This window comes from Vigna radiata, chromosome 10, assembly GCF_000741045.1.
Source record: "Vigna radiata var. radiata cultivar VC1973A chromosome 10, Vradiata_ver6, whole genome shotgun sequence".
Lineage (NCBI taxonomy): Eukaryota > Viridiplantae > Streptophyta > Magnoliopsida > Fabales > Fabaceae > Vigna > Vigna radiata.
The window spans coordinates 10,247,050-10,265,912 of record NC_028360.1 but is presented as its reverse complement, the minus strand read 5'-3'; the positions used below and the strand labels follow the sequence as shown (position 1 = coordinate 10,265,912).

General features: G+C 32.2%; 1 protein-coding gene across 1 annotated transcript; it reads left to right on the top strand.

The window, feature by feature from the left end:
* The first annotated feature begins 8,486 nt into the window (after positions 1-8,486).
* On the top strand, positions 8,487-16,988 carry LOC106776049. Its single transcript, XM_014663349.2, has 6 exons — positions 8,487-9,060; positions 10,028-10,204; positions 11,730-11,855; positions 12,186-12,386; positions 14,172-14,339; positions 16,328-16,988. The coding sequence occupies exons 1-6, from the start codon at positions 8,785-8,787 to the stop codon at positions 16,721-16,723; spliced, it is 1,344 nt and encodes a 447-aa protein (XP_014518835.1). The 5' UTR covers positions 8,487-8,784; the 3' UTR covers positions 16,724-16,988.
* The last annotated feature ends 1,875 nt before the right edge of the window (positions 16,989-18,863 follow it).

Here is an 18,863-nt window from a genome sequence, read left to right as displayed (position 1 = left end):
AGGAAGAAGAAGTTTGCATGGGAAAAGTGGCGTCAGACTTCTCATTTTTATCTTAAGTACTGCCTCCATTCGGAACGTTCGGTCCACTCTCAGCCTGCCACCTGACTTCCACTTCCTGGGACTTACTGCTCTGCTGCTGCTACACGGATCACGAAGGAAGGGAATTAAAACTTGGCAGAGTTGGTCTCCCACTTAACCAGGGAAGACCGGACGGCTGACACGCGCATCTCACTAAGGTGGGGTATTAAATGGGGTGTGACAAAGACCAATTATTTAAATTATAAAATAATTTAATAATATAAATTGAATTTCATAAATACGTCTTATTATCTAAAACACTCGTGATCTCTCTAAAACTTATTCTCTGAGTTTTCTCTTCATTCTTTCTAAATTTCTAACCTTTGAGTCATCTTTTTAATGATAAGGAAGTATCTTAGTGATCACAATAGGAATATTTACAATGTCATCTGATCAATTTTTCATATAAAGTAAGTCAATTTCTACTCCTTTTTCTTTGATTTTCAGTTTAAGACACATGCGAATAGAATTGCACGCACGTGTCATTCAATCTCTTTCGTTAATTCTTTGTCAATCAATGGTCTTGAGGACCTATCTTGATCATGATTATATGGTCTATAGGTACTGATAGAGTTATTTGAGGAGAGGCAAGGGTAGTTTACCTTGTAAAACTATTTGACTTTTTCTAACCAGGTAAGGAAAGCTAATATTATCTTTAATTTTTGTGTTAAGATGCATGAATTTATGATTGATATGTGGTGAAAAATTATGTTAGGTTAAATATGTCATAATTTAGATGATTGTTGAGTGATGTTTATTTTCTAATGAATTTTGTTGTATATGCTTGAGAATTCATACTTGTTTGAACATTTGATATTGTTGTGTTGTAGTCTTATTAGTATAAAACTAATGTATGGATAAAGGCAGTGAAAAGGAAGTGTTATAGGGGTGTTTTTGCTCTAATTTAGGGTCTTGGTAAGTGAAATTTTAGAGGAATAACTTTGGGATGATAACTAATGCTTGTGATTGGTATTAGAGTCATTTAAAATTTGTATAAAACCTTAATTAATAGAAAGGAATTATGTTAAATTGGATAGTGGTGAATTGGGGGTAAGCTAGTTTAGTGCTAAATAAGATAGGTGATATTTTGAGATAAAGGTTTTATAGAGAATTCTGAGGTTTAAAGTCTGTTCTTAGGTTATTTAAGACTTGTTTAGGTGTTAAGTTTACCAAATTATGATAAGGAATGAGTAGGAATGAATGATGGGCTTTAGAGTAGTGTTTTATATTGGGTTAATGGGAAATTCATGGGAAAATAAGATTAATAGAGTTTTAGATGAGTCATAAATCACTTGAATGAGTTCAATTAAGGTTTGAAATAGTAAATGAGAGTTGTAGATGCATGTAGAGGTGTGAGAGTTAGAACTTTTGATGTTAAGGGGTGTAGATTCTGTAAATTAATGTTATGGAGAATTATGCAAACTAGGTGGGCGAGTAGAGGAGTCGTTGGGCGAGTAATATAGTAGTTTGGTAAGTAGTGAGTTTCAAAGGTTGGACGAGATTTATCGCTAGGCTAGGGAAGCTTTCTGTTTGCTCTCTCGTTGGGCGCCAGAGAGTAGCTTGTTGGGCGAGCAGTCTAGCATTAGGCACTTGAAGTCTGCCACTGGTGCCCGTGTGCATGGTTGTTCTATTTTTGTTTTTGTTTCTCCATTTTTTACGAATAAAGATGTTTTGATGCTTTAACGTTTGTTTAGTAATATAAAATGAATTATATGATGGCAATGTATGAGGGTATGTATGTATGGAAGTGTGATTTGTGAAGAGAATCTAAGGGGAAATTCTTGTTAGTTGTTCTAAGTAGAGTGATGTATTAATGTAGGGACTTAGCCTTGGAGGTTATCCTGATGCTCCAATAATCATGTCATCTTAGGTAGAGAAGGGGATTATGTGGTGAGGAGTAATAGGAGGTCCTAGTCTATAGTCTGTGTTCTTTGTCCATATGTGGTTAACAAATTAATCTTGAGTGGTAACTTGGGGGAGAGGGGAGAACAACTATTCCACCACTTATAGTGTACATCTTGTCATAGTTCGACATTAATATATATATTCAGATTGGTCAAGTCTAGAGTTCATATATATGTTTAGGTTTGATTTGGTTTGGAAAGTAATTATGATTATATGATGTTTTACAATTGCATGAATTGATTCTTTTATACAATTAGTTTAATCTTCTTGTGTTGATGTTAGTTTGTGTTTGTTGTATGATTTGAAATGATCACCTAATGAGTGTGAACAAAGGGAGATGAAATTTCTTTGGAGCAGTCTTTAAGTAACGAAGAAGTCGATGTTTAAATGTTTTTAACATTGTAAATTTTCAATTTTGAGTTTTAATCTAGAAATTGATTGTAAATAAGTAACTAGATATTAATTAGAGTCATGTATATGAAATTGAATTATAGTTATTGTTGATAATTATATGGATATTTTATATATTTTTTTAAGTTAATTGTTTTAGTTTATTAATTTTGTATTGTTTTCTTAATAGTATTTTATACTACTTAAATTAGATGTTACAAAGCTAATTTTTTATTAAAACCATTTTACCCTTATGAAAATTGCAAAATGGTAGTAAGTGTTAGATGATATGTTTCCAATATATTATTGTATTATTATAGAACATCATCTCATCACTTTACGACCAACGAGCCTTTTTTTTTTCAAATTTCTCCTCTTCTTTTTTTTTTTAAGTTTATTTTTTAGATTTTTTTATAATTTGGTTACAGAATGTAATACTTAAAGAAAAAAAGAAATATTTATATTTACATATTTTAAAACAAAATAAGTTTTTATTTATTTTATAAATTATTTTTTCTCGTACTCTCCTTATGATCTTGTCATTAATATTTTTAAAATTAATTGAGAAAAATAATTTTCTCAATTTTCTTTATCAAATATTCAAATTCTATTATGATCACAAGTTTTGTGTAGTCTTACTTTTTAAAGTTTGAGTGTGTGTGATTCGTTTTCTCGTCAAACAAATTTAATTTATTAAAAAATATCCGAGACTCAAAGAAGATTGATTGTTGGATGAGTTTTTTCTAATGTTTGAAGTTGTTGAACGAGTCACATTCTCACTCAACAAACTTACTTTTATAAAATATTTTAATAGTTATTCATTGGGTGAGCAAAATTTTGATAAAATGAATCAAAACTTCCTCATTGTACTAAGATCTTTACTTGAATTGAGCGAGAAGAATTATAACTAAATGGGTTTTAACTTTGGTTTAATTTACTAAATGAGTCAAATATTAACTTAATAAAATAATATTTTATGAACTTTAAATAAACGTATTTTTAAATGGTAGAATTAGTTTGTCTTTCACTCTTTATTATATTTTATTAATATGTTGTATTTGAATATTATATTAATGCAATTGAAAAATTATTTTAAATTATTAGTATTTAAATCGAAATGAAGTAGATATAATTATTAATATGTAATGAGTTTTTAATCAAGAAAAAATGAACAAAATGGAATGTACAATGATTTGAAATTCAGACAAATGATAAAAGTTGTATGAATTTGACATCATATTAAATATTAACAATTATATTATAATAACTATTTTTTTAATTTATCTAAATCGCATATACTAATATACGAGATTACAAAAAGTTGAGAAAAAAATTGTTACACATTGTAACATCTCAATATGATATAGATGTATATGTACAATACTTACATCCACTTTTGAAATTCAATTGTTCAAAGTAATATATTTTTTATCACGTCTAATAAATATGAGAAACGTGAATTTCATTCACACTTGAAGGATTAGTTTCATCACTCCCTAAATAAATTATAACTATTATATACTTCTTTATTTTTCTTGTTCTCTTTTTCTTATTTTCTTTTTTTTTAAGAAAAATTCTTCCATTTTATCTCTATTTTTATTTTTATTTATACATTTTTCTTTTTAATTTTATTTTTCTAAATAATAATTTTAAACTAAAATAATTATTCTATAAGGTGTATTTTTATATTTAACTATTTTTAATTTAAACTTTTTCTTAAACTTAACTGTCAGGATTCATAAATTTCTAGCTTAGTGGGATTCACGTGTCAAGGCAGAGAATGTGTGAGACTCAGAAAGTGGAAAACATGTGGCAACATGGAAGTGGACCGATCGGTTTTGACGGTAGTATTTAAGATGGGATTTTCAAAACTGGTGTCATTTCTCTGCATGTGATCTTCTTCTCCAATTTTTTGAAACTGCATTTCTCCTCTTTCTCTCTAGAATTCTCCAACTTCTCTCTAAGAATTCTAACCTTTTTCTTCCTCCGATCAACAATCAGCCACCGTCTAAGCATTTTTGGCGTTAAGAACTTTCGTCTAAATTGATCAAGTTGTTGTTTGAAGTTGCTTGTAGGAAGCTTTAGGAGTTACTTGCGGGTTAGGCAATACTGGGAAGTAAAGAGATTGTCCGGTTTATTCGAGGTAAGGGAAGCTTATATAATTTAGTTATGATTATCTGTTTTGAATCGGTGGATGCATGAATGATATATGTTTGATGATTTTGCTTGATTGTTGAAGTACTATATGTTGATTGTATGTATTAACGTTTGATATATGGCATGAAAATTGGGTAAGAATAGGGTTGAGTCTTAACTTTGCGGCATCCTGCAGAATTTTGTATTTTGTCACCGAGAGTCGTTCGGTTGGACATTGGTACGTTCGATCTTGACTAGATTCTCTATATGTAGAGAGTTTCAGTTTATCGGTTCTCTATTAGCCTGTTGAAAGTAAGCATTCGATTTAGTTAATGTTTTCTCTTTCTACTTAATAGTCGGTCTAGTTCAGTTTCAAAATAAATTAATTATTCAAGATTTTTCCTTGTCTTCAGTATGTGAATAGATGTCAAGTTATTCTTATGGTCGGATTTACATATATAAATTATTAGTAAGGAGTGTTCGGTCTCTATAGCGCGCGGTCTCTATACTGCTTGGTCTTAGACTAGCGCTTAATTCTAATAGATTTGCCTAGCTAAGATATTCTGTATAATTTAAGTCTTCAATATTAGAGATACTCTCAGTTGTAAGTACATGTTTAATATTTTAGTGTTTGAAATTTATTTATTCATTTTGTATAAGTTCAAGTAGTGCTTGGTCATGGACTAACACTCGGTCTTTGAAGTGCTCAGTCTTTGTACTGACACTCGGTCTCTTAGAGAGTGTTCGGTCTTGTACTGACACTCGGTTTCTTGAAGAGAACTTAGTTTGGTAGTCCTAGACTATATTCGGCTCATACTTGAGCCCAAGCTATTCCATGATCGTTCGGCCATGTCCTTGAGTTAAAGGAATGTCCTCCCGATATTGTATAAAGATTCTGTAATCTTTTCTTTCTCGGTCGTGTTCAATGATGAGAATGGTTTTATTAGTTGTGTGATTTTAATTAAACATGTTATGAAGGAGTAAGTATGATGTTAATGAAGTATGGCTTGATAATTATGATGAAATGTGGAAGTATGATGTGATTTTTATAATATGGATCTTAATTGAGAATTCAAAGGAGGAATGTCTTGGTAAATGGTTATAGAATTAGTAAGGGTATGAATAGGGTCAACTTTATATTGGCGTTCATCATGACATTCCAATGGTCACCGAGTCTCAAGTAGAGAATGGTGGCACATGTGGTGGGAGTAGCAGGAGGCCTGGTCGCGTTAGTTTGGTGTTCCAGCTAACGGACTAAACTCATGTGTAGTTTGTAGTTTTCCATCTACAGTGAGGGATGAAGGGCTAACCCCGTGTGATGGCTTGCGGTTTTCCAGCCTTTGGTATTCGTGTGGTGTTCCAGTTTACCTTTCTAGGGGTGCAAGAATGACCATAGCTCATATTCATACTAATCCGAACAGTCAGAAGTAGTGGTCGGTCTTTGCATGCATTACTGTTTGGCTATGGTTGGAAATGTATGATTGATTGATACATGATTTACCCAGTTAGTTTATATTAGATTTGTGTGAAATTCTATGGTTTCGAAATTAATTAAATTACATAAGCTTATAGAAAAGTAGTTTGGATGAATTTCTTATTTGATCATTGGATTGCAATAGTATAAATATACAAATTGACAACCTAATTGGAAAGAGTTAAAAGGGAATAAACTCCACCAATTTAATATCAATTATTATAATATCAATTATAATAATTGATATTTAACACTAATAATTAAATTAAATAAAGGGAAATTAAATATACAAGAATTAGCTAATAAAGGCTAATTATTCCAATTTAAAACTAATTATTATAATTGATATCCTCCCGCAAGTTGGACGATCTGGAAGAGAGATGCAACTTGAACAGTAATGAGTCAAACCGAGGATGAAGCAAAGAGGCTTTGTGTTATGATTCAGTTGAGAAACGCCTAATCTGCATCTTTAGACACCGTGTGGAGACACTCCTTGAACTGCTTGAGGTAGAAGACGATCCTGTCGACGCAGGTTTGATAAACAGGATTCGGAGTTGGGGTACAACGGTGGTGGAGATCGTCATCGGCGGCGCAAGAAAGGATTCATCTGGATATTTGAGAAGATCATAGCCATCAAGAAGAGCTTCAACTAATTTAAGGACAGAAGTTTGGTGACACTACTAAGGTTGATGCAAGTGAATGGTTTTGATGGCTTATGAGGGTTGCTAATAGATGAAGAGTTGTCGTTGGCCATGGGAGGCAAAAAGAAAAGGAAGGTTCGGCGTCCTGTGTTGAAGAAGATAAAAAAAACGAAGGGTCATGAATGACAAAAAGTTTATGACCAAATCATCCATGAACAAGTAGAAGATAAAAGACATCAGATGAAAAAGAGACTTTTAGGGGGCTGCCGGTGGCGGCGGCCATAGGCCACCGGCGACAATAAAGACAAAGTAGAAAAGGATCAGAAAACATACTCTGATACCATATAGAAAAGTATTTTGGATGAATTTCTTATTTGATCATTGGATTGCAATAGTATAAATATACAAATTGATAACATAATTGGAAAGAGTTAAAAGGGAATAAACTCCACCAATTTAATATCAATTATTATAATAATTGATATTTAACACTAATAATTAAATTAAATAAAAGGAAAGTAAATATACAAGAATTAGCTAATAAAGACTAATTATTCCAATTTAAAACTAATTATTATAATTGATAAAGCTTACCCTTATTTCTTGTCTTGTCATGTTGTCTGTTTGGTCGTCCTCTTCACTGCAATGATCACCCTGTGGGTGTGAGTAGAATCTGCTGAAGATACTCTGGAATATGTGCTGAATGGAGAGGAGCAATTCTATTAGAGTAAGACCGTTCAGTTTTGTATTCTTTTTATATTAGTTTGGGACCGTTCGATTATTAGTATCAGTATAGATTTTCTGTAAAGTTTTAATTTATGGTTATTTTAGAATAACTATAAGTTAACTTTATTTTTTCCTGTAACTGACCTACTATATTAAGGACTCTTAAGTATAATTTAAAATTATATTTTTGAGATGTTACATTAATCATTTTTAAATTAAAAATAACTATTTATAATAAAAAAATTCCTAAGAAATAAATAAAACTATCTACAATAAATTTGTAAAATTTATTAATGTTTAACTTTATATTTTTTTACATTTATATTAATAATAATTTTTTTTAGTAGGAAAAGTGAACATGAACGCAACACATGTAACTATTCAAAATAAAATAAGATGTTTCATGTGTTTTATTCTCTTCAACTATATATATATATATATATATATATATATATATATATATATATATATATATATATATATATATATATGTATGTATAATTTAACTTATAAATACAATTTACACAACATTTAAATAAAATTTGTACGGCATTTTAAATAATATTTCAAATAGAAAATAACACCAATGACAGAATACATATTTTTTTCATACTATTTTTTCTTCACTTTATTTTTTTTTGTTTTGCATATATTTTTTTCTCCACCATAACCACTATCGAATCATAAAAGAATAAAGGCTTAATATCTCCATTGGTATTCATATTTGTATGTCAATCTCAGTTTAGTCTTCAAATTTTGAACTGTCTCAATTGGGTCATAATTTTTTGAGGATGGAGGAATGAGTTCAAAGTTAACACCGTCTCAATACACTTAACGGTTAGGGTAAAATGTTGTAAAATGTTTGCATTTCATAAGCACTTGAGGAAAAACTTGAAGACCCAACTGAAATTTTCACACAAACATAACGACCAAGAAAGAAATTAAGCCTAAAATACAAAATTCATTTCAGCATCAATTAACGTTGTTTGAGACAAGACGATTAGCATAAAACGTATGCATTTTTACATAAATTATGACTTAATTGAAACAATTCAAAACTTGAGAATTAAAGTGAGATTTACACACAAATATGACGACCATAAGTCTAGAATAAAATATACTTTATCCGGAATTATTAGTTGAAGCAGTAGAGACAAAGAAAGAGGGAGACGCATACACTCTCTGATATCCCATTTTTTTTGTTACACTAAAAAATAAATTAATTTCGATAAACACTGTCACTGCGCATATACAGTCTTCCGACGGTGGTTCGCGATCGGATCCGGATTCGAGGGAGAAGCAGTTTCCGGTAGCTCCGAGGCCGTGGCACTGGCGGTGGCGCCAGTTCAGTTTGTTTCCAGTGCGAATCGTTTCGGTGTTTTTCTTCTCTGTGATTGATTCGTTCGATCCAGAAAATCGTGGTGGATTGATTCCATGGCGTACAGACGAAGACAGCAGCAAGGGTTTTCGAAACCTTCGTTTTCGACCTTTGAAGACGAAACCACTCGAAACCCTAACTCCTTTCCGCCGCCAAACGACGTCGTTGAAGGTTTAGCTTCGTCGTCGTCGTCGTCTTCGCTTGCTGCAAAAGCTATCAGAGCTTCTTCGGCGCGTCGCGACTCTTCGCTGTCCTCTCTCTATGGTCTCTCCTCCACTTCTTCTCCGACAGCTCCTTCTGAACCCATTCCAACTCCTCCTCCTTCTTCCAAGGTCCACTCCTCTCTTTATAAAATATGAAAATTCTGATGTACGCTGAATCTGACTGTACTTGTTTGATTTCAATTGTGCGTTGTGTGTTATTGCTTATGAGGTTTCTGCTGGATAGGGTTTATTGAATATTTGTTTATCAACCGAGAAGAAAATTAGAGAAATCTTATAGGCAAAGGGAAATGGAGTAGTTTAGTTTGAATGAGCTTCGTAAAATCTCTGAATCAGTGAATATGTTAAAGAAATCCTGTTAAAGTACTCTTACGAAGATATAAAAGTGGGGAACTATTCCCATGCCAGTGAAACATCAGAGCTGTGTTTAGATGCTGCGAGGTAGTTGCCGATGGCATACTGATTCCTGTGCAATTGCAAGTGGCGCAGGAAAAGGGAGGTCTTATTGGATTGCAGGGTTCGTGTCGCTGCTGTGTAGTATAGCATACAGGGTGATGTCGTCCTTCAGTTTCATACTGCAGTTGCAATACGAGCAGGGTGTGAAAGTGATATCAACTTTAGCAAAAATAGTCAAAACATGGTGTATATAAACGCTGTCAACTTAAAGTCTCTGCAGTACCTTCCTATCAGCAACTTTTGATCTGTAGGATTGTAGTATTTGTGTATAGCTCTGTATTTTTCTAAGTGTGCTTCTCATCTTTTGTATAATTCTCCCTCTTTAGGTGAATTCTTTTATTAGGTTTTTGCTCGCATTTTATGGCAGCTACTTCTTTTAATTGTTGATGTCTGGATAATTCCAGTTCCGAAAAGTTTTTGTTACTTAAAATTAAAAAGTTGATGAGTCTGTTACAACTAATATATTTTCTTACGAGAGAATGCGTTAATGTTGGAAATTCTTTTGTAGATATGCTCACTTTTTCTGTCTCTTTTAATATGTAGTCTTTGTATTTAGCTGAATGTATCATTATGTTGATTCGAAATAATGGTCATTTTGCTAAATGTAATGCTGTATATATAGGATTCAAGACCCTATGAATATACATCTATGAAGAACATGAACGAATCCAAGAATGGATTTTGGGGTGTTCTAGCCAGAAAAGCCAAATTGATTATCGAGGATGATAATGTACCCCAGCAATCTGAAATGTCTGGAGTGGGAAGGTCACAATTGCCTGGTGCAGCATCTAGGGGCAAGGTGAGTTTGGAATTCTATCTTAATTCTCTGCAGAGATGCTGCTTTGTATGTTATGACTGGAATAAAAGTCAGTTAAATATGATTTCACTGATTTGAAACTGAGGTTTTGAAGGGGGTCAAGATTATGTAAGGATCTTGTATTTAATCTTTGTAAACAATCATATCATAGTTTAATTTTGTAGTTTTAGTTCTTCACAAAAGAAAAGGTGAATTTCATTTTGTAGGGATACACACATAATCGTGTATGCTAGCTCATAGCGCTGCTATAGCAGTGTTGCATGCGTGGCCTGTTGTGTTGCTGTTTTGTATAGCTGAATTGCAGCTACTTTTGCATGAAATTATGGCCATATCTTTCAGTTTAGTATTCATGGGTGAAAATCCCTTTTTTTGGTTCTGGAATGTATCATTTGGTGCTCTTTTAAGCCTAGAATCTTGAAAATTTGCCTCCCTTTTTATAGAATCAAATCAGGAAATACATCCCCCTTCACTTGTATATCTACTGACAAAGACCTACCTTTCTCCTGCTAAACGACTGGCATCACATAACATTTTTTGGCCATTTACGAGCAAGCTTGCTTGTTACTGTTGGCCAATCCTTGACATATGATCTTTTGAAGTCCTTTATACTTCTGTGAGTAGTATAATCAATGTAGTCAAAATTGTGTGTATGGATGCAAACTCACACGACCATGTGAGAAGAGGAGGCCCATGTGGGCAAACACGGGAGGCAGATTGGGAAAATCAGGGATTGCTATAGGATTGTGATTTTACTTGGGAAATTGACATACTGTTCGTTGTGTCAATCTGGGTCTGATGCGTTCTTGTGTGTGGGTTCGGGCTGCTAGTTAATATGTTGTGTCAACTCATGTAGTTGGGCTTTTTGGGTCAAGTTTATTTTGACCCAATTTTAAAATTGAAAAATGGCCCTTTAACTCTTAGAGCTCCTAGCTACATATTAGAGAAGATACGAAGCATCCTTTGTAACTCCACTTTAGTCGGCAGAGCACCAATTCAACAAAACTCCCGTAGTTGTTGTTGGCCATCATTGTTGGTGTGGGCCATCACAACGCACTTGTCACCATCACTGGCATTGCAAAATTTTTTGCCGTCAGCTGCTGTTACGTGGGATTGACAGTTATGGATTTCTTGCACTAAAATGTAAAAGGCTAATTTATTAAATTATTTATTTTCTTTTTTAGTAGAAAAGAAGGTTTATTGATATCAGATTGAATGAAAGAAGGTGAAGTACATATAAAAGATGGATTAAGAATCCTACTAGGTGCATCAGAGTAATACAAAAAAGATTGCTGCAAAACTGCCCAATCTGTGTCCTTGTTTGAAATGGTAACTCTACTGATATAACAAATAACTATTAACAGAACACCGAGGAGGGCTATAAATATCATATGCACTTCCGATTTCTGAATTTGAATTGTTGTGATATTCTTTTAGTGGGCTTGTAATAGTTGCTTGTTCATTATTTTTTAAACTTTAAAATTCGATGCTTTTGTCATTCTCTTTGTAGTTCCAAAATTCAAATCATCCAGAGGAGAACAATCTAAAAAGGGACAGTCCAGCATTTATGAAGGGATTAGATGCTATCACATCTTCTCTTACTCATATTGGTGGTACCATTGGTAAATCTTTGGAGGTGAGGTTTGATGTGAACATTTTTGCTTACGTATTATATTTCTCATGTCTTATAAACATGTTCTTTACTTGGTGTCTTCAATCTTTCAAAATGTATTAGACATTTAGATCAATATTAGAATTCTTGGTTATGGTGAGGATGGCATGTGTCCTTTTATTTTACTATGTATTTGCCTTGTGGGCTTATGTAGATAGGGATGGGAATGTTATTGTAGTAGGTTGTTGGTTATATTATTTCTTGTCAGGCTTCAAATACAAATTTCAAACTTCCTTTCCTTCCAAAAAGTATGTGTTATGATTCCTTAGCACCTTTGCGAATTCATTTGTGTAGGAAGGTTTAACAATTGTTGAGAACCGGACTTCAGATATCATTCACGAAACTCGTAGGCATATCAGGAAGAAGCCTGGAAGCTTTGTAGGGCAAAATCAGGAGAGAAACCATTCTAGTACAGTTCATCAACAATCCCAATTGCGAAACCAGATGTCACCTAAGCAAACAGACCAAGAACTTCAACTGAAGGCATCACGCGACGTAAGGTGGCAACTGTGTATCACTTTTTATTGTGGTAGAAGTACATGTGTGGTTAACTTGAGCAGCATCAAAATTGCTCAATATACTAGGTCCATTTTTTTCTTTTCACATTTTTTTTTTCATTTTTACTTCATGCTCTTAAAATATACTGATAAATATTTGTTTGTGCTGTAAATATCTTGCTTTCTCATATTCAGTTAATCAAATAATAGAGATATGACTAAGGGTGGACAATTTTGAATGTCTATTTATTGAAGCTTCTATCTTAGGATTCATGGTCATCAATACATGGGGTGTGAAGATACAATTTGGTAATTTACATAATACAAAAATTGTCACTCATCAAATTCGAATCAATGTACATGAAGAAAACACACATTTTTTACACAATGATTTTCTTTTAATTTTTTAAATTCTAAAATTACAAATCTGATGTGTTGTGTGGAGTAACCATCTCTGTCAAATAACATAGGTACCTGTGCTCATATACATACAGCATAATTATAACCGTATCAAACAAATCTCATTCCCTTATTTATAACACTATCCTTTTGTATATTTTCTTGTGTTTGTTTCAAGGTAGAATATGTATTGGTCCAATATGTATTGCTAGATGGTAAGAGATTTTTGTCTGACCATCGCAGTTAATGGGTGTAAGTGAGCCTAAAGAAAGCAATCATTTTTCTTTATTTGTATTTAGAGTCTGGATCACACATCTGTATTTGAATGTTGGAGTGTCAAACCTTAAAATGCTTTTTTTTTTATCAATTAATTACATTTTTATAAGTCAGTATTTTTATTTTAATGTATGGAATTTATAGACACTTGAAATTTGAATAGGAAATGTGTAAGAATTTTTAAAAATTTCAATGATTATTGTTCAGTTTGAAGAAAGATTCAGTAGTGCATTAGCTAGTTTTTTCTTAACAATTATTTTTCACCGACAGTTTCATGTTTCTCACAGATGAACTTGTTTTTGTGAAATCTTCAGCTAAAAAGATATAAAAGGAAATGATATTTCTATATTTCTATTGAAGGAGCAGCCTTGATGTTGAAACTTAAAAGAATGATAGAGTTAAAGTTGCATTATCTCTTTAGTAGTCTTCAACTAACCATGTTTTTTTTATTAAACCTTAAGCCTCCCATAATTGATAATATGGAACCTTACCTGCCCACCTATCTGGATAATCATCGTTTGCTACGATGAATATAGATAATCAAATTCATAGTGATGCTTATGTCCCTAGTTTCAATTGAATATGTCTCTTCTCACCTTCTAAATTTAATCACTAATTTGATCTCCACAAAATTAATTTGCAAACCTGTAGCTATTTTTAAAAACTGTAGCCCTAAAACTTGCACATAGCCATAGCCATAATCATCCTAGGTCAATCTTGTGGACTCTACAGCTGAAGCAAGAGTAATGCCAAATTAATACTTTGGTGTTACTTTTCAGGGTTCTCTCAACTCATTATTTTGCCTCTACTATTCTTATATACCATGTGTTGGATCGCTACCATCACTAATGCATGAATATTTTTGTATTTCCTTTTGTGCGTGTTTCTTTAGATAAAGGATCATGTTTAATATTCCGGATTTATATATTCCCTTTTCTCCAAAGGAAAAAAAGTTGATTTTCAGTACGTTTGTTTCATGATCATATATTAAAGTTTATGACTGAATTATTCCTAGCATGGTACCAAGTTGATATTATTTACCAGCTTCTATGATATATCTTAATCTTCTTTATAAGATGTGTTGTTTGCATTTTTGTTTATGTCACAGGTTGCAATGGCAATGGCTGCCAAAGCAAAACTACTTCTTCGGGAGTTGAAGACTGTCAAAGCTGATCTAGCTTTTGCAAAGGATCGATGCGCTCAGCTAGAGGAAGAAAATAAAATCCTCCGTGAGAATCGTGAAAGGGGAGACAACCAAGATGATGATGATGATTTGGTATGCATGTCTCATTGTCCTTTTTTATCCTTTTGGTTTTTCAATTTCATTAGTTCCCCTTTTATGCATATTTCAGTGGCATACAGAAGGTTATCATCTGATATTCTTTTCACATTTGATTTCTCCGGATATTTGATATTGTTTTCACATATTTGATTTCACACGTCCCCTTTTCCAATCTAATTTTTTTAGCACTTACTTTTGTTTCAGTTATGAATTATTTTATGCTTTTTATGACGTGGTTCTTGTTGATCCTTAAATTCACGGCACATAATGATAAAGCCACTTATGTTTAACCCACTTCAAACCCTATATAGGTGGAAGCCTTGTGCACTGGCTAGCGATTTTTAATTTTATGCTACGCATTCGGGGGTTTAAACTTTTAATGTATGATAGTAGTCCTTTAATAACATTGCAGCGTGCTTATTTTCTGGTTGTCATTTTCGTTACAATTTTAGAATTATTCTTGGATGGTTGTTGACCCTTTTGCTTGCTAGACTTCAAGTTTTCTTCTTTTCAAAGTTTGAGTTTAACTTGACTTTATGGATCAACTGTAAAGATGTTATGAGCTGACATTGTACATCCCTGTGGAGCCCACATGTCTCTTATATTTAGCACATTAATAATGTTTTGTTGGGTACAGAGGATAGGAATAAAGAGAGAAAAACATAAGTTGCCAGAGTAGAACTAGATGAGAAATAATGTAGAAATTTAATGTGTTTTGATTGAACAGGAATAGAGAAGAGATGAAGAGAATAAAAGTAGGTTAGAAATAATTAATGAGTTCCACCATTTTTAAAATGATTTCTTTACTTTTCTTCTCTCACCAAATGTTCTATTTTATTTCCATCTGTCCCATTCTCTCAATCGAACAACATCTAACAGTAAAAACCTTTATGATATATTTGGACAAGTTTCTCCGTAAGCACTTATTGAAGAAAAAGAAAAAAGAAAATCAATTTTTTCATAAATTGAAATTAGCTTAGGGATAAATTGATATGTAGAGACTCATAATTTTTCTATTTTTTATTTTTTATTTTTTAACTTGTATACAAACTAAGTTTAGCTAATGTAGAATTTTATTTCATTTTTACTTTTTTCCTTGAAATTTGTGTGAAACAGTTTCTTAATTGTATTTTTTACAATTTTTTTTATCCGAGCCCATCTAATTTAAACTTGAGCTGAGGTGGCTAATGCTGGTTGGCCTTATGTATAATTTGTGTACAATAATTAGGGCCAAGTGCCCAAGCCTAATTACATTTTTCACCTAGGTTGAGTTGGCTACATGGGAACAATCAGGCAGGCTAACCTGTTTAAGTCAAAAGAACATATTTTATTTTTTAATTTTTAAAATAATTGTGTGTTATTGAAGTGACCAAATCAATCAAACCAACATGTGGGGTTGATGAATGGTCTATGATGTGTCATAGATAGTTTAACCTTGCGCATTCCATTATGAGGCATCATGTCTTAAATCGTCATATCACTAGTTCATATGAAATCTCCAATACATCTAACTCTTAGGCCAACTCAATCCTCAAAATGACTGAACCCATCAGCATGTTAGTTTGATGGGTTCGGGCTGAGGTTATGCACATATACTATAATAATTTGATTATATTTCTTGTTGATATGTGATAACCAACAGATACTTTGTCACATTCTTATGTTGCATAATATAAAAGTATTTGTTGACCATTTGACATGTTCTATTTTATTCCTGGTTATCAAGATAGTTATCATATGATTTGATGGTTGGGTTGATTCACATTTTATTTGACTTTATTAAATAGTGTCAGTTTCTAAGCTCACTTATTGTATATGGACCGCAACCCATCTTGTCCTTCCCCTTGTTCTTATCCTCTTCCCAATGCCATTCAGAAAAAGGAACCAAAAAATCTCACCCAATTGATTTGATTATCAGATTTAACTCCCATTGAGTCCTCACAAAAAATGTGTTCTGAACATACTTGTAATTCCCGTTACAGATACGACTGCAACTTGAATCTCTTCTTGCTGAAAAAGCTCGCCTGGCGCACGAGAACTCAGTTTATGCCCGTGAGAATCGGTTTCTAAGGGAGGTTGTTGAATACCACCAACTTACAATGCAGGATGTTGTCTACTTCGACGAGAGTACTGAAGAAGTCACTGAAGTTAACCCTCTTAACCTTCCCCAAGTGCCTAATATATCCCTGGATTCTATTACTACACCCACAACCCCCCCATCACAGTCTCCAGATCCCAATCTTGGCATCACTTCAGAATTAACAAGAGGCATCCCATCTACTATATCTGGAAAGGATGTTAAAATCGTAAAGGATTCACGGAATTCTGAAGCCACTAGAAGCATATCTTCTTCCATCACAGGACATGATGCAAAATAACATGAAAGTCGTCTGTTATACTTCTTTTATTTGATATTTATATGCTGCTCGTTTCATGTATCGTGGGTGACATTACTTTGATGTAATTTTGTACCTTAACCTTGTATCCTGTAACTTTGGGTTTTATTTTTTTATTTTTTCATTATATCTGCATATGTTACTTATGTCAAAGCAGCAATACATGACAAAAAGATCCTGTATCATGGCTAAACATGTCAAAATCACCAACTCATTTAATATTTGGTCTAAACTCTGTTAGTTCTCATACTGATAGTTTTATATTTGTTTGAAAATCTCAATTAGATCATTAGGTTTTGGTTGGTTTTAATTGGATCTTATTTTTTTAAATATGATATAATTTGATTGTTTCTATTAATATTGTAATGATGATGATAACTTATGTGTGATGTGTCCGTTCATATTTTTAATTATTTTTTTAAATATCTTTATTTTCTAATTAGTAAATGAAGATTTTGTTCTGTGATTATTGACAGTGTTCTGTTTTACAATTGAGACAAGTGTTATGTAAAAATTCTTAATTTAACTTTTGTATTTATTATTTTATTTCAAAAGAGTTTTAATTTTTATTAAATAAAATAATTTTGTTTTTTTAAATTAAAATTAAATTCATTTTTTACATAAAAAATTATAATGATATATTTCATGAGATTAAATTTATTTAAATTATATTTTACATTGAATTTTATTTAAATTTTGTTTTAAATAGTTTTATGAGTTGATTTAAAAATGACAATTTTCTGAATTTAAATTAAAATTTTAAAATAAAATTTAAATAAAGTTCAATTTGAAATATAAATTTAAATAAACATAATATTATTAAGATATTTAATAAAAATATTAATTTTAATAAAAATATCATTACAATAATTATATAAAAGTTAAATAGAGTTTAATGGAGAGTCTTTATCATGTGATAATTTTTTTAAATTAAAAAAATAAAATTAAAAGAGTTAAAAAAAACCATGAATGAGTTAACATTATTATATATTACTATTAAAAATGACTAAATTGTATTACATTTTAAAAATCATGACTCAATTGAAATAGGTTAAACTTTATTTTATATTTATTTTTTATTTTAGTTAGTTTGTTATTATTTTTTTTTATTTTGAATTTAACTTGTATTTTTTCAAATAATAGAGGATTATATGTGTATATTCAACACAAGAGAGATTAATCTCATATATAATTTTTCACTAAGTTCAACATGGAGCCAGGTTAGAGCTTATCTTAGCGTTATTAGTTGGGCATATTGTTCAATCCATTATTAGGTCGCTATTGGACCACTCTAGTCTCATGCTCGAGATATATATATATATATATCTCGACGCGGGGAGTGTATTGAAAGTTCCACATCGACTATAGATAAGGCCAATTTAGAGTATATAAGTGGGTGCAAACCTCCCCTTGTAAGCCGATTTTATGAGATTGAGTTAGGTTTAAAGTCCACTTCTTAACATGGTATCTAGAGCCTAAGGTTTTTTTGAAAAAAAAAATTGTTGCCTCTGCCACTACACCCGCCGCTGCCGGCAACAACACCATCTACCGTTGTCGGCGGCACCATCATCTACCGCTAACACTACTAAAGTTATAGTTTCGACCAACAATCACATGGTTTTGATCGTCTCGACTAGGCGACCACCATGCCATTAACGAAGCCTTCATCGTAACTCCTACATGCTCTTAGTGCCTTTTGAAATTGTGGATTTGCTCCTCTTTTCATCGTGCATGGTGACATTTCTAGTAGCAATTCAGAACGTTGAGGTCACTCGTTTTTCTTTTTCATGTTCATCGTGCGTTGTTGCATGTCCCATCTGCTCTTAGGCAGTTATTCAGAGCATCGAGGTTGCTCTTTTTCCTTTTTCAGGTGTCTTGATTGGAGAATCTTGGATTTTTATGGTTTCTCTCTCTTGTGCATCCATGGATTCTTCCGCTGGTGTTTCTTCTAACCTCCTTTTTTTTCATCATTGCATTTGACTCATCCATATATACTTTTTCTCCCATGGAAAAGATGACTTTTTTTAGTTTATTTATAGTCGTGTTGACTCTTCAGCAATGACATCTTTATCCATTGGATGTCAACAATGCATTCTTCAAAGGTGATTTGCAAGAAGTGATT

What these genes read in the sequence shown, in the direction of transcription:
- LOC106776049 (XM_014663349.2), top strand. Translation starts at nt 8,785, where the DNA reads ATGGCGTACAGACGAAGACAGCAGCAAGGGTTTTCGAAACCTTCGTTT. An exon ending in CCATTGGTAAATCTTTGGAG is followed by an intron (nt 11,856 to 12,185) that starts GTGAGGTTTGAT and finishes TCATTTGTGTAG; the next exon opens with GAAGGTTTAACAATTGTTGA. An exon ending in AACTGAAGGCATCACGCGAC is followed by an intron (nt 12,387 to 14,171) that starts GTAAGGTGGCAA and finishes TTTATGTCACAG; the next exon opens with GTTGCAATGGCAATGGCTGC.